The 25677-nt window shown below is 35.2% G+C and overlaps 1 protein-coding gene across 1 annotated transcript in view; it reads left to right on the top strand.

Annotated features, from left to right (window-relative positions):
• The window catches only part of Man2a1 (mannosidase alpha class 2A member 1), a 162335-nt gene that overhangs the window by 41531 nt on the left and 95127 nt on the right, over positions 1-25677 (top strand). Inside the window, exons 5-7 of the mRNA XM_063245471.1 lie at positions 8877-9004; positions 22103-22276; positions 24982-25168. Coding sequence (XP_063101541.1) covers positions 8877-9004; positions 22103-22276; positions 24982-25168 — 489 coding nt within the window. The remainder of the gene's footprint in view (positions 1-8876; positions 9005-22102; positions 22277-24981; positions 25169-25677) is intronic.

The raw sequence follows: 25677 nt of genomic DNA, 5'->3' as shown, positions 1-25677 counted from the left end.
GCAGAACCTGTTAATTCCAGTAGAGTTCCTCCTAAGCTTTCATTGTCCCTGAAGAATACCAATTGATTGTGGGAACTTAACAGAAACATGACTAAAATGATCCCCATAATCTATCCTAGCAGTGATTTGTTTGATTCTTCCCCCTGTGGCAGTAGTATTTGGCTTTATAAGCTTTTAAACATGAAAATCTGGATAACTAGAGAGATATACGCACAAAACATCTAGCTTCTCTGCTTTTTAATTTTGTGTGTATGTATGTGTAATTCAAAATTAATCATGTAAAGTCATAATATCTATGACATATCCAGTGGATTTCAATATTAAATAATCAGCACATTTTCTGTCTGTTTTGTTTAGGTTTTGAGTTTGAGTATTTTCTGCTAGGCTTTTTTTTTTGGGTTTCATATTTGGATGTTTTTGGCTAAATGTAGATAAATACTGTATAGTGCTTATAATAGATCACAATGTGTATACCTAGTCAGAGTCAGGCAGCTGAAACATTACTTTTAGCATTTTCTTTGATTAATACCCTGTATGTTACGTATTTATTGTTCCTCATTGGGCTCCAAGATATTGGAACAATTTTTACATTGCATCTGTTCCTGTTAAGACCAGTGTGTTGTGTAGAAATCATGGAATGGCTGGACCCTGAAACACTTGGTATGTTCACCAACAGCTTTTCTCTGCTAATCTTTTCATGTTAAATAAAGTTTAGTTACATTTTATATGTTTACCACACTATTAGGCTTTGTTTCCTTTCTGCAAATGCAAACTGCTTACTTACCTTTCAATCATCTTCTTACCTATTTGTGTTCCTGGGTTTTTCTTTAAGCAACCCCCCCATTCCTCTTAACTATCTTTGTTTGCTTTTTATTTTATTTATTTATTATTAATTTTTTATTAGTATGGTGTTTACAGTTCTTTTGTGGAGTGAGTGCAGGTAGATAACACTAATTCTTTTTTAACCCCTTTTTCTCCCTTCCTTTAATCTTTCGTCTATCTTTTGATCCTCTTCTCATTTGAGAAAGATCTATCTCCCTACTTCCTATTATCTACCTTTTATTTTGCTCTTTATTTATAATTTTGGTTTCTCATACAAGAGAAAACCCTTGTAGAACAACTAGAATAAAATAAATGATAGTAAAGATTGGCAAAAACATGCAGAAACTCCTATATTTCTGGTGGGAATGTAAAATGGAACAACTTTCTATGTAATACTCAAAGAGTTTTCCAAACCTGAATATATATTTTGTTATTTAGGAGTTCTGTTCCTGGAGATTTATGCAAGAAGGATCAAAAAGTCTTACTTTGACTAAGCTGGAAGAGATATAGGAAAGGTGGATTTCATTGTCTCCTAAATTGTCATTCTTTAGTAGTCTGGAAAAGAGGTTAAAGAAATTACTAGGTCATATGTGTTTAACATTCCTGGTGTAATGCCATTAAATAATAGGGAACAAAATTAAAAGTAGAATATTTTGAGCAGTGGCTCCCAAAACTTCACAGAAGTCAGACAAAATTAAGGAGAATTTCTTTTAAGACTTATCTTTTAAGACTTATTGATAGCTATTTGTCTACAGATATTTTCATAGCAAACTTCATACATCAAACAGACAACAGTGCAAACATTTATCAACTAGATGATAATTTAAAAAATTGTGGGATATTCATGCAGTGAAATACCACTCATTAAAAAAAGTTGTTGATATATACAGTAATATGGATGGATGTTGCAAAAATATTAAGCAAAAGTAGATATAGAAAAATAAATATTGCATGAGTCCATTTTACAGTGTTTCAAGATAGAATAAACTGATTTGTTGTGTTAGAAGTCAGAATGCCCAAATTATTTTTGTGGGCCGTGTTACCAAGTAGTCTTCCTTTAAAAACGACTCTTCAAATAAAAGTCACAGATTTTGTGGTGCTCCTGTCTCCTGGAGTTGGTTTCCAGGTTCCCTTCTGAAATAATGAATTGAAGGAAAGCAGTGAAAAACAGTAGCAAAGTGTATTTAAAGAAGTAAAAGTGAAAAGATAGAAACTGGCTTTGCAGAGTGCCCGTGGGCCGAAAAGAAAAGGTACACACCCTGCAAGACATAGGGTGATGTACCTCGAGGAAGCCAAGAGAGCAAACTCTTCATGAAGTCTGTGTCATTTTATGGCATCTAAATCTCTTGGAACCCAGCAGAATTTCTCCGTAAGGTTCTGGAGAGGCGGTGCTGGGACCCCATGCCTCTCTTTCCAACCATACCATCTCCTGTCTCCAGGGTCGTGGATAGGCCTACACGGGAAAAGGAGTAGGAGGGAAACCCTATAATTGACAGTTATAGTTGTCAGAATTTCTGAAACTCAAAAGAGAAATTATATATTGTAATGTATAAATTTAAAATATTTTAGAAAACACATGCAATATATGTCTATTGATTGGAAAATATGTTCATAGTAAGCTTTGCCTGCCATAAACTTAGATGTGTGTTTAGCACAAGAATGAGCTTTTAAATTTGTTTTTTATCTTCTGTGTTTTCCAATGTATTTTGAATGAGAATTGGGTGAAGTAATAGTAAGTATACTGTGAGATATTTAAATTAAGTATAAACTCTGCGTATTAAAACTTTGCAATAATTACTAATCACACCATCTAATTTGATACATATTCTTAAAATAAATGGGTGTTTTTAAGTTACAGTTTTGTTACTTTTTTAGTACTTAGAAGAAATCAGATTTGGCATTTAAATTTATGAAGATTTTTAAAATTTATTTTTATATATAATCCAAAATATATAGGAATAGTTCAGTCTCTCCTGTGACCTTGTTGCGTTACCTCTTTGCATAGGAAGTAGCTGACAAGATTCATTTATTTCATACGTACATAGATACATGCATGTAAAAATGTGTGTGACATCATGTATGTAATATATACATCATGTATATTGACATCATGTATGTATATATACATTACACAAAATGATAGCTTGCCTGACACAGTGCTGTTTGTAAGTGAATCTTTTGTTTTTTTAATTGTGGCAAGTATACATAACAAAAAATTGATGATTGTAATAATATTAAATATTTAAATGTATAATTCAGTGCAGTTAAAGCATTCTCATTGTTATGCAGCTATTACCACCATCAGTCCCCAGAACTTTTTCATTATTCCAAGCTGAAATTTTATATCCACTAAAGGGTAACCTCTATATCTCTCCATCCTTCCTCCCAGCTCTTGCTAACTTACATTTTACTTTCTGTCTGTGTCTCTGAGTTTGACTACTGTAGATTTATAAAATATGATGCATTTCACTTTTTGTGTTTCCCTAGCACATGTCAGAATTTTCTTCCTTTTTAATATTTCATTGTGTGCATGTATCACATTTTGTCTAAACTGTTTGTTCTTCTGTGGATATTTGGGTTATTTCTTCCTTTTAGTTATTGTTAATAGTGTTGCTATGAACTTGGTGTGTAATAATCTGTTTTGAGTCCTTTCCATCCTTTTATGTCTACATATAGAAGTGGCATTGCTAGATCAAATGGTAAATGGTAATTATAGGCATCATTATTGGGAAACACCAAGAGTGATTGCCACAGAGATTGGCATCTTACATTCCACAATATAAGCAAGATATGGGTTTCCTTCACCCATTCTTAACAGCTTTTTTTTTTTTTTTTTTTTTAAACAACAGCCATCTAATGGCTGTTTTGACATGCTTTTAAAACTTGTGTCTTGGAGAACTTTGATAAGGTCTGTTTTATGAGTGAGATTATGTTTAACTACTCCCAGTTGATAATCTGTAGTGTTTATTTCAGATTTCTTGTTAATGCATATAGCACATATGTTTTGCTGCTAGTATATGCAGTGTTTTTTTAAAATAATTTTTTAATGAATAAGGGAGAGGATGAGATAAAAGGGGGCATAACAACATAACAATACAGTGTTTTATAACAATGCAATGTTTTGTTTTATACTTTTCACTATTATTTGATTTTTTTGAGTGAACATGGATAAAAGTATGTATGCAACTAGAGTGTGTTATCACCAGTAGTATGTCAGAATAACTATTTCCACATATCATTGGCATCTATGTTATGCAGCATTTTGGTATTTCTAGTCTGATACGGGAACATGCTACCTTCTTGAAGTTTTGACTTGCATTTTGTTGTAAGTGAGGTTAAGTTTAATTTCTAGGAACCAGTTATTTATGCTATACCTGCATCATAATTTGTTTTTATTTACATTATTGATGCTATTTCTTTACAGTTTCATACTGATAGCACTGAGTCATTAATGATGAATAAAATAGTTGTGATTCCTTCATGGAGCTTACGGTCTATTGGAGGAAAAGGATAACGAGCATACACATGTATAGTTAACTTTGGTTATAAATGCTCTGAAAGAAAAATCTTGGATTTTATGAAAGTAACAGTTTACTAGTGAGGTTTGAATGGGATGTGAGGGTGCGGTTTGGTGGTCAATAATGGCTCCTAACAGATACATATTGCCAGCGAGGCAGACATGGGGTCGGGGAGTGGTTCCAGGTGCATGGCTGTTAGGTTGAAAGAAGAAGTGTGGAATGAAAGAGAGCAAAAAATGGTAAGAGGTGACTCATGTGCTATTTACTCTTATGCTCTTTCAAAGACAGGCATCAACAATATTCAGAAATTCCATATTCAAGTTTCTGCAATTACTATATGAAGGGTTTAAAACAAATCTTATTTTTACTCTAATACTAGATACCATGAGAAGAATGTGAATTAATGAATCTGATTAGTAAATGTCTTTAAGGTACAAGCTGATTCTTTGGTAGCCTCAATCTTTTTTTTTTTTTTTTTCTATTTAACTAATTTTTTATTTAAGACTGAAACCCTGCACCTCGTCTTGTATTATTTCATATTTCCCCAAATGTGTGATTACAAATTCAACTCGTTTTCTCATGTGAAATTAATTTGTGGCTCTTTGAAGCTTGCTAAATGATGCATTGTTTGCTACTAAGTTGTCTGTAACAATTTCCTCATTAGGGAGAGAAGCTCTCTTTGAGTGCATCCTTCTGTGTGTGACCAAATTCCAAATGTCTGATGATTCTGTGCGGGGGTGGAAGTGACACTCACAGAAAATGATTTGCAGTGTCTTGTGCTTTGCAGTAAATTCTTAAATGTAAACTCTGCATTTTGGGCAAAATGAGCAGTGATGGATATGCTCAGCTTAATTTTGATCGGTCATTCCCTAAAGCTCCTCTAGCATTGAAACAGAAATAGAGAAGTATGTTAATATCTTTTACCAGGAGCTGCCTGTCAGTGCACTATTATAATAAAGTGAAGCACAAGTGTTGTTAGTTTGAAATTTAGTGCCTAGCTTCCCGTTTTCTGGATTTGATGGATGTGTCCACTCTTTTGTTTCTCTTATTTCCCCCCATTCCTTTTCACTTATGCTTGTATTCCATGTTTCTTAGAAATGATCATGAGATGTACACATAAAGTTTGCCAGAAATCAAAATAATGTCTTAGTAGAAACTAGGCAGTAGAGTATAGGCGCAAGCATGTGTGTTTTCCTTTGAAAATTGAACCCTAGAAATGGTTCATTTGATGCTTGTTGAAGACTAAATGAAAGGAAATACTTTGGAAGTGGCTGTATTAGTTCTAAGTAAATTTTTCTGTATACCTTTTCTTCTTTTTTATTTTTTAATTACTAAAATCCTCAAATACAGTTATAGTGTCTTAATTTTTTAAGTACGATGCTGTTTTGAAGGCTCCCATCGCTTTTATGTTATTATGTGAGTTTTTTGTTTTTGCTGTTTCATACAGTGTCTTGCCATGTAGCTCAGGCTAGTTTTGAACTCATTGTAGCCTGTGCGGGGCTTGACCTTGCAGCGATCCTCCTGCTCAGCCTTACAAGTGCTGGGCTTACAGATGTGTGTCACCACATCTGTCTTGCTTGTAAATATTTTTTTAAAGTATTTCCTGATGTAGTGTTTCTGTAAAATGTTCAGTCCTTTTCTTTGTAGCTATCACCAAATGAAGATCATTGCTATGTGCCTTAATATTTAGGTCAACAGCTTTCCTCATTTTTGTTTTACGTCTTTTTCATTTTTCTCTCATTCATCAAATACACAAGTGCTTGTATATATTCTGAAATGAAGGGCAAATTTGTGTATCTCAGAAATTTCTGTGTTTTTGTTTGCTCATTTATTTATTTTGAATAGTTATGCGGCAAGCATTTTTATCTAACAGTAAATATTTTATATCGTGTTAAAGTTTCCTGCCTTTAAGAGTCTTCTGCTTTTAAATCTGTTTTTGTTTTAAAATCTTTCTACTTGATCTTTGACTCTCCATTTCATTTTTCATTTCTTTCTTTTTTTTTTTTTTTTTTTGTACCCTAAAACTTAATTTTATGTAGGCCACTTTTCTAACTAAGCTTACTTTTCTAATTTAGTTAGTTCTTTTGGATGTATCCCACTATCAAAGAGCCCAGGTCAGATTTACATTCATCACCGTGAGTACCTTCCCTTCCTCCGCCGTCTGTGTGTTAATAGTCTCCCTCTACTGCACGCCCAGGTCATTGTCACTGCTGTTCTTTCTTGTAGCTCCCATCATTTCCCAAGTCCCCGTTTTTCATGGCATGTCTCCTTTGTCCTCCTCCTCCTCTTTATTTCTGCCATTACCATATTCTAGATCATATCACTTCATACCTGAGATGCTCAAACTATTCTAATTGCCCTTCCCCTTTCCAACTTATTTTTGTGTCTGTGAGTTTGATGCAATACAACTCTATGTAAATATTATATTGAAAGCCTCATTCATTGGTTCCTCAAAGCAAGCTTCTCAGTGGTAGGCATGCTGATGTGAGCAAAACAGAGTGTTCTAGTTCCTCCTGGCTTGAAGCTTCTGTCTGATGCTGGATAGGCATGGGGAGGAGGAAAGAGGAGATGTAAATGAGCCAGGCATGTTTGGGTTTTGACAGAGGCCATGATGTGACTGCGTGTGTGGGTGTGGTGAAGCATTGATGCAGGTTGGTGCTCTTGGAGTCTTCTCTGGATGAGTTATGTTAGAGGTGGAAAGAAGGCAGCTGGAACCAGCCAGAGAAGAAAATAAGAAAATGCTCAAAGAAAATTAGTGGACACGTTAGCATTTGACAATAGCCATTGTGTACAGCTATCTGTGTAACATTCTCAGGCGTCCTTAGGAAGGATGTATTATTTACAAATGGAGCTGGGACAGTTAGCCACTATCTATAATACTTGACTCTTTCCTCTGTTGACTGTGTTTAGGGTACCATTCATGGCTGTGGGGCAGGACTTATATAGCAAAATAAAACATTTAATGAAAAAAACTTTCCACATGGGGATGGTGATGGTATCTTTTTAAGTTTTTGTTTCAGCTTTTTACATCTGCAGTTCCTAGATTATAATTCAAAATCAGCATAGAATTTGCTTTTGACCAATTTATGTATGGAATTTTTCAAAGGATATGTTTCTTAGAATACGGAATAGTGGTGTTGAGTTTCCACATGGGAGTTTCAAAGTTTAAATCCCAAAAGGTGCTCATCTAAGGTTATGCTGGGCATAAGGCTTAAGGAACAAGTCAGGTCCATGGCTTCAAAGAGGGGAAAACAAGAATGATGCGTAAAATAACCAACTGTAAGCAAAGGTTCATTGGCAGGATGGTGGGACACCATAGCTTTGTGCTTATTTATGTTCTTGAAGAACATAATTTTTAAAAATGTCTAGCTTTTTAATAAATTCTTGATTTCTTGCGCTGAAAATCTGAAGATTTTCATTTTAGTTTCTTGAGACATGATTCAGAGTTGCCATAATCCATATGGGAAATTATTAGTTGGCAGTCCCCAGGACTATACCAATTAAATTCTTTGTGTTTTATGCAAAGAATTTTAAATTAATTTTGTGGGGAAATTTTGTCCATTGTCTACTCAGTCACGATGTGTATGATCATGCATCTATGTCATGTTAGTGCTTGGAGTTTCTGTTATGCCCTTTTTTAAGGAAAATATCCTTTGTGTCTTTGATTTGCTTCAACGAAATGTGGCTCTGTAGTTGACACTCAGTTTTATGTATCCTGTGATATCTATACTATGCGCTTATTAAAATTTCCATTTCTTTCTGAAATTTTATATCATTGCCCAAATATCTTGTTGCAAACTGAAAAGTGAATGAAACTTAGGGTATTTTCAATTCTTGACTTTTATACTTTTTAGACACTTTCCAAATTTTTAAAATTTTGTGATTTTTTTCCTTTGAAGGAAGTTTTTATGAGTATCTTGTTGCTTTATATGATATTATGACAAAGGAATTGTATGATAGGCAAATAAACTTTCATATTCACTACAAAACAAACTAGCCTACATTTTAACTAGACCTGGAACAAAGTGCTTTAATCATATTTTTGGAGTAATTCGCATGATTAACTTATTGGCATTATAAGGATTAAAGTCAAAACTGATTTTTTTTTGACATAAAAATCTTGAAACAACCATGCTTCAAATGACAGCACTGTTGTAATTACCCATCAAGCATGTATGCTGAGTAAAGCACTTTGCCAGGCCCTAGGTACCACTCAGAAGTGAATCACACGTGGATCCTGGTGTCAGAAGTTTTTGTGGATATGCGGGATATTATATTCTTGTGGAACGGATCCTCTGACGTGACCTGGCTCACTGTGCCTGGGAATGGAGGTGTCACCCAAGGCACTTTACTAAGGCTGCTTTCACTGGGGCTCCGAAGTTGAAATTCATTCACTGGTTTAAAAAAAAATAACTTTTTCAACAACTAAAATAGATGCTGGCTGTTTTAAAAGCTGTTCTTAAAGCTTATGCTGTTTTATTTGAACTTCTCTTATACAGTATTTGTTAATATAATCTCTTATTATTGTCTTCCTAGTTTACTACAAAATGGTCAGTTGGAAATTGTGACAGGTGGCTGGGTTATGCCTGATGAAGCTACTTCACATTATTTTGCCTTAATTGACCAACTAATTGAAGGACATCAGTGGTTGGAAAAAAATCTAGGTACGTATTGGTGTTTTTCCTCTTTATTCCCTATTTTGGGCAGTTATGTTAGGTTAAGGTTCTGCTTTATTTTTTAAAATAGTTTCCCCAGAACTGATAACTATTGAATAATTTATCCATCATTAATTTATGATCTTTTTGATATCACAAACTCAATTATAAAGACATACAATAAGTTTAGAGCCATCTATTTAATGTTATTTTATCAATTAATATGCTCAATACGCTTATGATATGATATGCTTATGATATGGTATGAAGTTAATGATTATTAATTTTAGAATTTTTGCTTTATTTATTAGTTAAGACTTTCTTTTAACATCATCACAGGCAAAATCCTATTATTGGCTTTAGCCACAAAATAAAAATGCAAGTATGCTATTATGTCAGTGAGAACTCCAGAGATGTGATAGCGTTAAGTAAAACTGTATGAGGGGACCCACATTTTGTTGTCTGGGTGCTGACTGTTGGAGTTTTCTTATTTGTGGTTTATTCTTCTCTCATTTCTTAAACATGGCAAATATGATGAACTGGGCAGTTAAGCCTTCTTTTTTATCTAGCAACCAGAAAAAGGAATTTTTCTTAAATTTTAACTGATTGGTCCAACTTAAGTATAGTTCTTATGTCTGACCCAGTTACTCTGTCCAGGGATAAAGAGGCCGAAGTCACTGAAGCCTAACCAGGATGATGGTAATGTCTTGGAAATTGTGGTGGGCAGGTTTAGCCATAGTCGAAACGTGTGATAGGTCTTCTGTATGCTGGATCATGGAATATGCCAGGGCTAAGAAATTTCAGGATGGCTCATGGAAGTGTGAACTTGGGTGCTGTATAGGTCCCTTGCTGTTTTCTTCTCTGGTCCTGTTTTTTTGTTCTGCTTCTTGGCCACCTTGAACTAAGGATCTTTGGTCTGCCATACCCTTCATACATGATGTTTCTACCTTGTAGTCACCTGCCCATGAACTGAATCCCCTGAAATCATGAGCTAAGTGAAGTCTCTCCTCCTCTAAGATATGCCCTAGTTACTGGAAAACTCACTAAACCAAAAGATTAGGACTAAAACTGGGCATGTTGGTGTAACTATACCTGAATGTGTGGTTTCAAACCACTGGACCTGGACTGTGAAAGGTAAAGTTTTGGAAATATAGGCTAGAGAAACTTCAGAGTGCTGTAAGGAGAGCCTGATGGATTATTCTGGTCATATCTCAGAAGAACAGAATGTTGATAGAAGGATTCATTTGGAAATAAGGGCTCGTTTGGCAGCTGGACTGGAAGCCATGGCACAAAAGTTATGTCCATTTTGCTGATATCCAGAAACTTTGCAGGCGAGTGAGATTATAAGGCTGCTAAACTGAGTCATCTGGTAGAGGAAATTTTAGGGCAGCACGGTGTTCAGTTTGTGGCATGCATAGTGCTGGCTGCATTTAGCCAGATTATAGTGAAAATTTGGCAGCAAACACTAAGAACAGTTTGCACGAAAAAGGTATGGTTACTGAAGAGATTACCACCACTGAAAAGGTAGCCGAGTACTTTGTACAGAGCCAAAGAAAATGATACCTTGAAGAGATCTCATAAGTCAGCAAGACCCTACCCATTGCAGGATCATCTTTTTATTCTCAGAGAAATTCCTTGTTATCCCTGCTTGAGAAGAACTCCTACAGAACTAGTTTTCCAGGCTTTATATTATTGTGCTCAGCTTTTTAGAGTATAGAAGAATACTGGCTACTGCGTGAGCTGACAGCATACCATGACCTCATCTTCCTGTTGGTAGTTTTCCTGGCATACAGAATATAAGAATTGTAAGATAGGGAGGCTTCCATCCACATTTCATAGGAAGGCCTGAAAGGCCATATAAGGAGCCCCTTATATTATGTGTGTATGTTTGTGTGTGTTTTTGAGGCACCGCGCAGCCCAGGCTGGCCTTGAACTCGCAGTGATCCTTTGGCCTCCTGAGTGCTAGGATTACAGGTATTCACCACCACGCCCAGCTAGGAGGCCTGTTATAAAGGGCACTATGTAAAGATGTGGGAATGAAACCAGTGTGCAGTAGAAACTCCAGAGAGTTGGAGCTGCCAGGAATATGGAACATCGGATGGATGAGGAAAGCTGCAGCTGTGGGTGGAGTCAGTCACACAGAGAAGCTGTGTTGGTTGTGGTAGGGGTGTGGCCACCCAAGCCTTTGGGCTCACCGTCATCCATCATAGGATTCTGGACATGCAGGTATAGGACTTCATGTTTGCCCTCATGCATTTTGGGTTTGCTTTGGTCTGATTTTTTCCTATTCCTCATTTTACCCCTTTGGAATGGGATCATTTACTCTGTACCACTGATGAGTTCATGTAACTTTAATATAAAGTTAGATTTTTACAGAAGTTTACAGCTAAGAGTTTGCCTTGATGCTCACAAGAGATTTTGGCTGGTACCTTTGAAAGGGAAAGAGATTGTGGATGGAGAGATAGTTGTGTCATGTCAGGTAGATAATTATGAACTTGCTGTTGTCTTTATTTGGATATTTAAGTATGTTTTAAGGAGATATTTGTGTGTCGGCTTGACATGGGGTGCATCGTGACCTTAAATCATGATATATGATCTTTAGGGGATTAGGAAAGGCCTGCCAGATGAGTGAAACACACATCTTGGTGTTTGGATGGGTCATGGCGGTGAGGCCCGTGGTGCTGTGTTTGGTTCCTTGGCCTTTTCTCTGTGGCACTGCTGCCTCGCCCTGCTTCCCAGCCACTGTGAACTAAGCACGCTTGCTGTGGCACTCTCTCCTAGCATGACATTTCTGCCTTGGATCCAGCCAAGCATATACTGAATCCTTTGAAATCGTGAGCCAAATAGAACCTCTCTTCCTTTAATTTATGGATGTTGGATATTGCATTAAAGTGATGGAAGTTTCAACTATAGGAGACTAATGGTTTTCAGTGCTTGGTGGCATTTCACAGGTGTTGTCACAGTTTAGTGCTGGAAGAATTGAATATATACTGTGTGGCTCTCATCAGCTTGCTCCCGAATCCTGTTCCATGTACCCTTTCATTTTGCTCATCTTGCTTGTCGTGCTTTCTCTGTAGTAAGTCACAATGGTGTATGGAATACGCTGAATTTTCTCAGGCACCAAACTAGGACAGATATAAGATTCCCTTATTCAATAGCTTACTATACACCTCAGCTTTGGATTTTTCTTTGTTTTCAGCTGTTATGAAAGTATATTTGCATGCTATATAACATGTAAGATCTTAAATGTGAAGTAAATTTTTACAGATGTATTTACCCATTTAATACATTTTCATCACCCCAAAAGTTCTCTCATTGTCTGGTCTCTCACCTGCAGCCAGTTGCTCTCAGAGTCCTGTCACTATGGTTTTGCCTGTTGAAGAACTTACTTGTGGGTGCAAATAGTGTGTACTCTTTTAGATCTAGTTTTTTTTTTTTTTTTTTCTCTCACTGTAATTGTTTTTATACTTTGAGATATATTTTTAAATACCATAAAACTCACCTATTTAAACTGCAGAGTTCAGTGGTTTTTATATATTCAGATGCAAAACCATCACCCTGATATATTTTTAGCACTTTTCAGCATCCCTCAAAAAAATTCATTAGTAGTCACCTTTCTGGCTCCTCCCTCCCATTCCCATCCCAGGTTACTGCTTGGTATGGTATGTGTCTGGATGTCCCCCTTTGATTTTTTTGGTTCAATGCTAGGATTGTGAGCTCTATACTTGCCCTAGAGCAGGCAGCCTGCAAACAGTATAAAGTACAGAAAGAAGCTTGTCTCTCTGTCTTTCTCTTGTTGCTTTTTCTGTTTTCTACCACCATGAACTATGCTATGTCACCCTGTCTTGGAGCCCTCTGATTATAGACCGAAACCTCTACAAATAGTGAGCTAAATTAACCTTTTCTCCTTTAACTTTTGTGTATTTTGTCTCAGCAAAGAAAGTAAATTAAGACACATTCATATGTTTTTTAGGTAAAGTCCTCACTCCATACCTATGGTGATAGGTTTTAGAACTCCCCATGGATTCCAAAATACAAATATCTTAAATAAAATCACATAGTATTTGCACATAACTTTTGCATATACTTCACTCCCTATACTGGAATTCATTTCTAGATTACTTATAATAACTAGTACATTGTAAATGCTATGTAAATAATTTTTAAGGAACAATAATATTAAATCTGTTTTTTTTTTTTTTTAATGTGGGATCAAACTCACGACCTCATGCTTGCCAGGAAGGCACTGTGCCATTGAGCTATATCCCTGGTAATAATATTAAATCTGTACATGTTCAGTACATATGTAGCTTTGCCTCCTGAATATTTTGGATTTGTGCTTAGTTGAATTCACAGATGTGGAACCCGAGGGCGATTTTGAGGGCCAGCTGCATATCATATTTGTCTCTTCTGGACTTTTCATGTAAATGGAAGCTTTTCATATATGACTTTTTGTGACTAGCATCTTTCTCTTGGCATGCTGGTTTCAAGGTTCACCCATGTTGTAGGATAAAGCGACAACTGTTTTGTTCCTTTTTATTGTCTGATAAAACTTTATGATATGAATATCTCACATTTGTTTATCCACTGCTTAGGTGATGGACATGTTTATTTTTTTGGGTTAGGATGATTAATGCTGTTATACACATCTGTGTAAAAGATTTTGTATAGACATATTTTCATTTCTGTTGGGTGTGGACTTGGATGGTGACCCTCAAATTTAGAGAAGCTGTAAAACTGTTTCTAGAATGCTTGTGCCACTCTAACTTCTCACCTGTATGCTTGAGGGTTCTGTTTTCCTGTCTTCATGAGCATTCGTAGTTGTTTTTTTTTTAATAGTAGCCATTCTAGTATATGTGAAATATCTCATTGTGATTTTGATTTGTATGTTCATAATAGCTAGCAATGTTAACTTTTTTCACATGTATGTTAGCTATTTATAAGTCTTTGGAAAAATGTCTACTCAAATCTTTTGCCTAATTTTTAAGAGATATTTGTCTTTTTTTCCTTTATAGGAGTTCTTTATAGATAACTGGTAAAACTCATGTCAAGTAAGGGTTTGCAGATATTTTCCTTCCCTTCTGAGGATTCCTTTCTCTCTTGAAGATGTTTTCTGATACACAATTAAATTTTTTTTGTTTTGTTTTGAGATGAGGTCTCCTTATCTTGTTAATGTAGGTCTCAAATGCTCAGGCTCAACTGTTTTTTCTGCCTCAGCTTCTCAAGTAGCTAGAACTGAGGGTGTGCACTACCGTGTCCAGAAATGCTTTAATTTTAAAATTCTCTTTGTCAATTTTTCTTTCATCATTTTTTGCTTTGATGTTTTAGAAAGAAACTATTCTTTAACCCAAGATGATGAAGATTTGTTTTCTTTTTTCTAATAGTTTTATGGTTTTAGTTCTTTTATTAGGTATGCAATTTATTTTGAGTTAGGTTTTCTGTATATTTCAAGGTATGATTACGTATTCTTTCTTTTACGTATTTCTGGCCAGTTGTCACATGCCCTTGCTGGAAAGATGGCTCTGTGCTCACTGAATTGTCTTGATGCCCTTGCTGACAGTCAGTTCCCCATAAATGTAAGCCTTCTGTCCGAACTCTGTTCGTTGACTTATGTCTCCCTCTTTGTGGCAGTGGGAAACTGACTTGGTTGTTGTACAAGATGTGATAATAATACTCACATTTAAAGGATGATCACAGTAAAAAGACACAATACCATCAATTCCCCTCAAAATAGCTTTCCTCAGTTCAGACACATTTGTTCCTTCACTGTTGTCACTTTATGCAGTGATTGTGGAAGTCTTCGTTGTGTGCAGCAGTAATCCATTTCTTTTCTGTACCTGGGCAGTGTTTCGTTGCTCGTGAACATCTGGGTTGCTTTCAGTTTTTAACTGTTATGACTCATGCTGCAATAATAAATTGTCCACAGGTCTTTCTGTGGGCATGGTGTGCATGAATACTGGTAGATTTAGTTGGTTGCATGATGGATATACATTTAACTTTATGGAAAGTTGGGAAGAGGTTTCCAAAGTGGTTTTACTATTTTATACTACCAGTAATGAATTAGAATTCTGGTTGTAGAACACTCTTGCTAGTAGCAGGTTTTTTTTTTTTTTTTTTTTCTTTATAGCCATTTGGACTAGTGAATATATAGTGATATTTATTGTCATTTTAATTTACATATCTTTAAGGACTAATGACATTGAGTACTTTTTGTTGCGATGACTGACCAGTGATATGTCGTATTCAAAATTTTCTAAAATTTTTAGCCTTCTTGTTTGAATTTTTGTCTTTTAATTGTACATACTGTTTTTTGTGTTATTAATATGCTTTATGATTTTTTTCTCAGCTTGTGCTTATTTTTAGTGGCATTTTCATTTCTCTTAATATCAGTATAAAATTGTTTTTGATTTCCATGTGTGTGATTATATGTTATATAAAATTAACAACTTTACTCAATCTTTTTATTATCAGTAATACTTTGTATAATTTCTTGTTATGGTAATCTGTTAAAAAGTTGTAAGTCTGGGAATAGCTTAGTGGAGAGTTGTTGCCTCACTAGGTTTGAAATAAGTGAAAAAAAGTCACATCTTTTTAAATATATATATACACATACACTCCCATATATAATATTATTATACATATAATTTAGACTATATATCTGTTTGGAATATTCAGAAATATAACAGTTACATATGATAATGGCATAGTGCCTTTCATGTTCTTTCTCCATCTCCACATTAGGAAGATATACATATATATATCTTCGATATAAAGGAACGTTGGAGACAAGGTCTTGCTATGTAGTTCAGGCTGGCCTTGAACTCCTCATGTGGTTTAGGCTGCCCTGGAAATCCTGCTAATCCTCCTGCCTTAGCTTCCTGATTGCTGGATTACAGGTGCCACCAGCTTCTTGTTCTATATTTTTAAAGGAAATAACGTAGCTGTACTAAATATCATTATATTATGGTAGATATTTTTATAGTGTTAAATTTTTACTACATTTCAATTAGCACTACATATTGAATATTACTTGAATTCTTTCAGATGTTTATTAGCATTGTATAGTTTTTCTGATTTGTTATATGACTGTTATCACAGTTTGCTCAGTTAAAAAGTCATTGACTTCCCACGATAAATCTCTTTTTTTTGTGCTGAGTTCAATCTGTTTAGTGTTTTTTTATGATTTTTATAACCATTTTTATAAGTAAAATTAGTTTTCTTGCTCAATGTGCTGCATTCATATATTTATTGGCTTATGAAACTAATACAATGTTTGGGTAGCATTGTCTCCTTTATTTTCTATGAATTTTATGGCTCTCTGAAAAAAATACTGATAAAATTTCATGCCTCCAGAGTCTGTGGCTGGAGGTAAGTTTTTTTGATAATGCTAAAAATTTCTTCATGATTATTGATTGATATAATCTAATTTATATCTAAAATATAAGTTATCTTATTAGAAATCAACATTTTAATTATTTAAAATATAAGGAAGTAATTGTATTTGAGGATCTTTGTTTTAAACAATATTATGCAAACAGTAGGCATTCAACATGGGAAAATAGGTAAAAATAATATATTTTAGCAGAAAGTGAGAAAAAGTCCTTGCTACCTGCTGTTTATGTATTACTATTTTGCAATCCATAACATTATAATATTTTGGACTTTTCTGAATATATTTACTTATAAAATTTGGGATTTTAAAAATGTTATGCTTTTCCCTAAGTTTATCGCTTTCCTATCTTTCTTTTAAAAAAATATTATTTGTGAGATGTCAAGGAAAATCCTGACAGGATGCTGGATTTTTGTTTAGTTTTTTCTTAGCCTTCCTCTCCCTTCAGATCAAAGTTTTAAAAAATGTAATTTATGTTCTCTTATTTCTGTATCACTACTGCAATTAGGTTTCTTACTACTGATTTCGATGTGGGAGAGATTGTCAGTGATGCTACAGTTGCTAAGTAGAATCAGTACTCCTGTAATGTCACTGTAGCAGCTGATGTTGATTTTCTTCTTGTATAAATGTCTTGCAAGATTATTTTCCATTGTTACTTGGACTACATGTACTTCGTTTGTAACCTAATTTTGATATAATTTCAATATTATACAAAGTTCTATGTTAGTACAGGAGGATTTCCCTATGTTTTGTGCAGAGATTCATGTGTTTAATTTTCGGAATAATTTGAGAGTCACAGAGGAATCTTGTCTGCTTATCTTATGTCATAGTTATTTCTTCAGAAATAAGGACACGTAAAATTAGAATGCAGTTATCAAATCAGGTAGGCTAACAGTGGTATAATAAGACAGTCTGGTCCATAGGCTATATTTAAATTTTATCAATTCCTTCAGTAACATCATTTATAAATGCTGCTTTTTTTCCAAGTCAGAGGTCAAACCCAAGGTTATATATTGCATTAGTTGTCAGGTTTCTTTAGTCTCCTTTTATCTGGAGCAGTTTCTCAGCTTTCTTGGGAGATCTTGAACTTAATATTTGTGAAGAATGCAGGTCAGTTTTTTCTGCTTGAATTCACTTGCTTTCTTATTAGATTCAGGTTCTTGATGTGCCCTTCCTGTCTGTCATCTTGCTAGTATTGTTGTAGAATGCTTAGTACATCTTACCATGATGTGTCTTTGTCCCTAAGTTGGTGTCTTTAGTTCCTTTTTTTCTTGTTGCTGAGACAAAACACCCAATACCTAGTTTTAAAGTGGGAAAGGTTTATTTAGCTCACAATTTTTAGAGATCTCAGTCTCTAGTCTGCTGTCTCTAAGGAAGGGTAGTGTGGCAGGAAGCAACTTTCATGGCAGCAGAAGATACCAAAAGAAATGAAAGGAAGGAGAGCAAACAGCAGACTTCTTTCTGTCCCTCCTATTGTACGCAGGCTACCTGCCCTAGGGCTGGTGTAGCACTCACAACCTTAATCCCAGTGCTGGACTACGAATCAGTCACAAACTAGATTCAGCTCCCTTTAACAAGCCCTGTCCAAAAGTGCATGAGGCTTTGGGGGTACATCTAAACACAAACCGTAACAGTTGATGATGCTAGTTTTGATCAGTTTGTAAGATACATCTGCCAAGTGTCTTCATTGTACTGTTTACATTTTTCCCCTTTCTAATTAATAGTTTGTGGAGCATACTTAACGACTGGGTAAATAACCCATTCCTCAGCAGACTTTCATATTTTAGTATTAGCATCCATGGATGATTATCTAAGAATTCTACTGCTTCTTTTGTAATTGCTAGTTGGAGTTGTTTTGAAGCATTTTCCCGTTTTTCTTCCTATCCAGTGTGTGGACTCAGGCATTGTTGTAGACATTGGGTTGTAATCCTGTACTGTGATTGCTTACTTTTATAGCCAGTTTTGGTTTGGCCCAGACTTGCTCAGTGGAAGCCCCTTCAAACAGTCTCCTAAATTATCTTTTTGTATTAATTTGTTTACAACACCTAATGATTACATGTATCCTGGCGTAGTTTGTGTACATAACACATCTTGATTCCTTTCTTGTCCCCTTTCCTCCTACTCCTCCCTGCTCTCTCCAACTGTTGCTTCCCTTCCCATTTCCAAGACCTCCATTTTCATTTTTTCCCTTCAATTCTTTTTTGAAATCTCCTTTCCCGTCCAGTCCCCCACCTTCATCTCTTGTTTGCCTTCCCATTTGAAAAAGAGTTCCCTACTTCTCATTACTTATCTTTCATTTTTCTCTTTATTTATATTTTGGGTTTGTCATGTAAAAGAAACCATGCAATATTTAAACTTGTGTGTCTGATTTATTTCACTTAACATTATGGTCTCCACTTACCTATGTATTCCTCAAATTTATCTTTCTTCGTGGCAGAATAGTATTCCATTGTGTGTAAATACCACATTTTCTTTATGCATTCCTCTGTTGTTGTGGATATAAGTTATTTACATGATGTAGCTGTTTTAAATTGTGTTTCTATAAACACAGGTGTGCATATATCACTATAATATGATAACTAAGTCTTTCAGGAAGAAACGTAGAAAGAGAATAGCTAAGTCAAATGGAATTTGTAGTTTTAGTCTTTTGAGGACTCTCCATAGAGACTGTACTAATTTCCATTTTTACCAAGATAGTCGAGTTTCTTTTTCCTTGTAGCCTTGACAATATTTTGAGTCAGTTAGTATCTTAATGTTGTTTTAATTTGCATTTCTCTAATGGCCAGAGATTGTGAACATTTCTCTGCATTTATTGACCAGCGGTACTGTTTCTTCTGAGAAATGCCTGTGTGTTTGAGTGGCCCATTTCTGATTGGCTCTTTTATTTTGGATGTTTAGTTTTATTTATTCTTTATGTATTTTAGATGTTGGTCGTCTGTCCTAGTAATAACTGGAAAAGTTTTGTTTTCCCATTCTGTAAGTTATTCTTCACTCTATTAATTATTTCTTTTGCAGGAGCTTTTTATTTTGATATATCCTATTTGTTGATTCTCAGTTTTTATTTTTTATGCCAGTGGGGTCTGTTCAGAAAGTATTTGCCTATACCTGTGTTTTCAGCAGCTTCAATATTTAATCCATTTTGATTTTAGTTTAGTACATGGTGAAATGTATAAGTCTAGACTCAATCTTCTAGGGTTGGATATCCATTTTTCCGACACCATTTATTGAAGAAATATCTTGGTTACTTTTCTCTCATTGTGAGGACAAAACACCTGACACCTAAGACGAAGGAAGGAAAGATTTATTTAAAATGCTCATGGTTTATGAAGGTTTCAATTTGTAGTCAGCTCGTTCCAAGGCAGGGTGGGATGGCACAGAGGCAATACTTACAGGCAGCAAAAGCAGCCAGAGCAAAAAGGAGGGAACAAATCCCTTTTCCTCCATTATATTGAAAGCAGGCTAGTGCCCCCTGGTGGTGGGGCAGGTATAGCATTCACATCCTGTCCCTGCCCTCCTGTACAGAATGAGGAGATTTACAAAGGACCCTGGCTTCCTGCTGAGAGCTCAGTTATATTAGTATATCGGAATCCTATTAATTATTGTGTTTTGATTTGATATCCTGCCACATTGCTGAATTTGGTTATTAATTCTAGGCGATTTCTAGTGAATTTTTTTGGAGTCTGTAAGTAAAGAATCATGTAATTTGCAAATAATGATACTTGAACCTCCTTTCCTTTATGTGGCCCTTTTTATTTCTCTCGTCTGATTGTTCTGGCTAATGTTTCAAGGACTCTGTTGAACAGGAGTGTGGTAATGGACATCTTCATCTTGTTCCTTATTTTAAAGCGAAGACTTTCAGTTTTTCTCCATTTAATACAATGTTGGCAGGAAATTTATTATACTAGGCTTTTTATCAGATTGAGATGTCTTTTTGAAATATTTATTTTTGTTAGGGTCCTGAATTATTTTAACACGTCCTTATGATTCCATGAATATTTCTTTACTTTATGACCCAATAATAAGTTCAAGACTTAGCTCATACTTTCCTGGCCTCAGCTCTCAGCCCTTTCTTCAGGTTATTTTTTAAAAAACATAGTATTTAAAGGCCATTATCTGAAAGATAAGTTGTGCTTGCTGGTCCTGAGATAGGCAGATATTGTTGCATCTAAACCTTCCAGTACTCCGACCTGGGAAAAGTGTATGAGCGAGAATATACGTGTGTTTGTATTCCTATGAATATTTCCTCCCCCTGGTACCAGCAATCGAACTCATGACCTGGTGCTTGCCAGGCAGGTGCCTATGCTGCTGACCTAAACCCCCAGCTGCATGTATATTTTTATTTCTACATGATGTATAGTAAATATATCTATATCCTTATACTAAAAATGATACCTCCTATTGCAGCACAATTTTATAGAATACATTCTAGTCACCCACATTTCCATATTTGCAGTTTATTATTTCTTTTCTTTTTGTGAAAACCCTGGTTGTTCTGTTTCCATTTTCTCAATATTAGACTATAAGAAAGGTAATTTCATAACTGTAAAGCCCATGCCATCATAGAAAAACAAAATTACTAAATTAGATACGGTATTTCCTTACTTTTTTTTTCAAAAGTGTATTTCTGAAATGTACAAATCTTGTGTGGTCAGTTATTTAAATTTTAAAACACACAATCTTTTTGAATTTTAACTACGTACTAGTGTTGGTTTTGACATTTCTTCTCATTCTCCTTCCTTTGTTTCCCATCTGTATGTTGATCTTTAGTAGCATTCTGCAGTGTTCGTTTTTCTGCTGTTTTTTCCTTTTTTTTTAATATTACTTTGCATTTTATTTGATTGCTAGGCTGCAACTAGAGTCAAGATCAAGGTTAACTCATTTTAGTAATCATATGGTCTCTCATAATCTTAAATGTGGGGCATGTGCCAAACAAGTATGTAAATAAAAAATGTACACAACAGTATGTCAATATGTAGGTTGTAAGTAGAAGCTTCATCTGAGAATCCTGAATAACTGAGAAATGAGGCTTGTATAATATCTCATTAACCTGTTTGTATAATGAGGTTTGTATAATATCTCATTAAACTGTGCATTTATGTATTTTTTTGCATTTTATCCTTTGTGAAATAGACATCTTTAATTGATGACTTATAATTGACGTGACCAGATGTGAATGTTTCCATTTATCCTCTATTCGGTAGAGTGAAAACACCAGTATAATATGTCTTAAAATTTAGGGAACTGTGATAATCAGTGGCTTTGTCAGTTCTGCTACTGCATACTAAGATAATTTGGAGCTGATGCAAGGTATAAAAACAGACTGAAATATGTTTGATTGGAAAGTATGGGTTGAAATGACTGAACTATGAGTTACTGGTTTATCTAACTTCGTATATGACAGTGCTGGGAGATCCTTGTGGGCAGAGCTTTGGTCTTTTGGTTTCTCGGTCTAGTTCATGCAGTGGAGGCAGAGTGCTTACTAGACTTCACCTAGTTAATTTCAGTGAGAGTTCCCTGACTGTGGACATGCAGGGGCAGATTTCTTCCTTCAGCGAATCCTGCTTAAGTATCTGGCAAAGAGTGATGCTGAATAGATCTTTATCTTATGATGCATAAGACTATGGAACTGTAATGGTGCTTAATGTGTTATGACTTCTTTCTATTTATCAATTCTAAAAAATAATGATTTTTTTTTTTTTTTTTTTAATTATCAACAGGAGTGAAGCCTAGGTCTGGTTGGGCCATTGATCCTTTTGGATATTCACCAACAATGGCTTACCTTCTGAAACGTGCTGGATTTTCACACATGCTTATTCAGAGAGTTCATTATGCAGTTAAAAAACACTTTGCTTTGCATAAAATGTTGGAGTTTTATTGGAGACAGAGTTGGGGTACGTAGAGTTTGATGAAAACTGAAGATCCATTTGACCTAGATACTATGTCACATGTGTTTTAACCTTATCACTTTAATTCAGTTGAAAATTAGATTACCTAAAGATATTCAGTATTATAATTATTTTCCAATGTATTTATGTCAAGATTCTTTTAAACAATGAGACCGGCATTTTTCTATAGAATGTTTTAGGTATTTTTATGCCTACAGGAATGGAGTTAATATAAGCAGTTATTATTGTGCAAATAACACTTCCACTTGCTTCTAGTTTACAAAACACATTCAAATCAGAAAATTGAGCGTGCACTGGGACTGAATTGATACCCGGTCATTAGTCTGGTATTCTGACAGTGTTCTTTCCTTCTGCCTGTCTTCTCTTGACGTGTTGGAGAACTGCTCATAGAAACCTTAATCCTGTCTTTCTACAAGAGACTTCATGTTATCTGGATTATCTGTACTTGGTGTTCTGTGTGCGTACAGCTGTTTCAAGGACAGACCTCTGTAGATCTTTGTTAAGGAGTAGAAGACAAGGTTTAGGCATCTTTGTAGGGAGGCCTTTGTATTTCCCAATGCCCATTTCATTCAGAATACCTTATATTTTATTTACGCTTATGTCTTTATATGTTTATTTATTGAGTCTTTTTGATGGGTTGTGAGTTATGTTATATAGTTTATCTCCACTTGCTCACTTAGCCTCTGTAACTGTTCTTGAAATGAGTTTTACTAGGGGCTGGGGATTTAGTTCAGCGGCATAAGCACCTGCCTTGCAAGCAGGCGGTCGTGAGTTCGATCCCCAGTACCGAAAAAAGAAAAAAAAAAAAAAAAAAAAAAGAAATGAGTTTTGCTAGGATCCCTTTTTTATGTTGAAGGCATGCAAGCTTAGAGATGCGAAACCATTTGCCAAAAGACAGACAGCACTGGGTAGAAGAGGTTTGACTCCAGTAGTGTACTGTTTCTAATTTCCTGGCACTGAATTTTCAATAAAACTTCATTTGAAAAGGTTTTGTTGCTAAAATAATGTTGGGAAATTACTGAATTACATCATAATTGCCTTCCTGTGTAATCTTTATCTCTTAAATGTTTCAGAAAAAAATCATTTCCAAGTCTACATGGTAATTTCCTTATATGTGCTTATGTTTTTTAATTAAGAAAAACAATTAGTTATGCAATTTTTATTCTGGAAAATTAAACCTATGGGGAGGGCAGGAATTTGTAGGAGGCCTTATCCTGCACAGTTTGGTCAAATGCAAAAGAACATGATAATTTAGAAAACAAAGGATTATAAATGTGAACTCTTTGCTGAGACAGTTGTCTGCATTCAAATTGCCCATAAATATCATTCAGAAATTTTGAGTACTTTTATGTATTTAATACTGTGCTAGGAAGAAATATAGAGAACTTCCTTACCTACAAGGGAAATAGGACAAAATCCATCTACAACTGTTTTATCATAGATGAAATTAAATGTAGAAACGAGCTTTTAAATATGGAATTAGGAAAGATAGAAAGTTGTTGGGTGCATCTTGATACTTAGAAAAAATGAAAAGAAAGTTCTGTATTCATGACAAGCTCTGTGTACACAACAGGCATTAGTGACCAGCATCTCGGGTGTCATGCTTGTGAATGTACCTCAGGAGACAGGTGACAGTGCAGAAGCATACAGGTTTTAATAGGTTCAACATTTGCAGCAGAAGTGGTAATTATTTTAATTTAGCACTTATCTGATAGATTCGAACACACTGTCTTTTGAAAGATATTTTCAAATTAAGTTGAGGTCATTTGTGTGCTCGGTTTCTTAATGAAGTAGTTATTTCCCCTTTCAAAAATGTAAATGTTGCTTTTATATTTTTGTTATAAAAACAATATGTATCCATTGCTAGGCATTGGGAATCCATGCATAAAAGTGAGGGGAGAGACTTAGCTGAGGATAACTACTTTTATCTGTTAAAGTCCTCTTGTTTTACTTTGTGATAGACATCTGATCTTTCCAGTGCAATGGTCAAAACATATACTGACACTGAGGTTTTAACTAAAAACAGTTCTCCATCAGTACTCATTACTTGTTTTCTATACATTTTTTGTTTGCAAAAATTATTTTCCTGTGTGCCTTTTTGCTGAACAGTCCATCACCAACAGTCATTCTTGGTGAACACCAGGAGAGACCAATCTTTCCTATAGTGTGCTTCCTCAGTGACAAGGACAGTAGGTATTTGTGCAATATTTTCTCAGCCCTCCAACCCTATCCTTCTTCTTTTGTTCTTTCATTTCCCTTTTTTCCTCTCTTCTTCTTCTTTCTCTTTTCCTCTACATCTAATGTAACGAATGGCCTTTCAACGTGTCCTATTGCTTGCAATAGAAGCAGATGTGGCAAGAGCTGACAGTGAGGGGTGGACGTGGTCATAATTTTGGATGAGGCAGCTGTAACTTTTACTTCTGCTCAAGATGCTTCAGGTCAGCAGCAGCTGGTTCATGAAAGGGCTGTTTTGTTTGGTATTTTAAGTGGAAAAGATAAATACAGGCTGAGATGTATGTTCTTCCTTCAGACTGATAATTAAAAACTGCTGGAGTATATGTAATAGTAGTTAGAGAGGCTGTCTATCTAGGACAGACCTTGCATAATATATGTACAAAGGAATAGCATTCTAAACAGTTTTGGGGGAAAATTTTGTAAATGCAAGTTTGTCTGCTGGCTCTTTATTTTAGATTTGGGTTCTGTCACCGATATTTTTTGCCACATGATGCCCTTCTACAGCTATGACATCCCTCACACTTGTGGGCCTGATCCTAAAATATGCTGCCAGTTTGATTTTAAAAGGCTTCCTGGAGGCAGATTTGGCTGTCCCTGGGGAATCCTCCCAGAAGCAATATCTCCTGCAAACGTCCACAGCAGGTAAGAAAATATGCATTTCCTAAGGTAGCCTCCTGAACAAAGTCGAGCCCGAAGTGTGCATTGCTGAAAAGTTGAATAAATGGGCGTCAGCACCAACGTTATCCTTGTTTAAAGGACTCATTCAAACAAGATCTAAAGAAACTTAAAAGTGCCAGTGCCTCGACTATACCTTTTATGTCTTGTAATTTAATGGAAAGTGAACAATAGTAGATCAATATACAATGGCTAACCTATGATAGGCTATTTTTACCATCTCTTTTGCTCTCATTAAAAAAGTTTTCTACTGTTTGATTGATTTCATATACCTTTGCTGATAATAAAACTTCTGGTCCCCATTGTACAAATTGGTAAGAAAAGCAACTCAAATGCAAAAACACATTTATTGAAATGGAACACTTAAAGCGTGTAATTATCTATTGCCTCAATAATAATTTCAGTCATCGTGAATGTGGCCCAGCTCTGATGAATACATGTCCTTGCATCTTTCTGATGTTTTTGACTTACAGAAA

The sequence above is a fragment of the Cavia porcellus genome, unplaced genomic scaffold (genome assembly GCF_034190915.1).
Source record: "Cavia porcellus strain 051 isolate PalLab524CR breed Dunkin Hartley unplaced genomic scaffold, mCavPor4.1 scaffold_2, whole genome shotgun sequence".
Taxonomy (NCBI): domain Eukaryota; kingdom Metazoa; phylum Chordata; class Mammalia; order Rodentia; family Caviidae; genus Cavia; species Cavia porcellus.
This window is presented reverse-complemented; position numbering and strand designations above follow the sequence as displayed.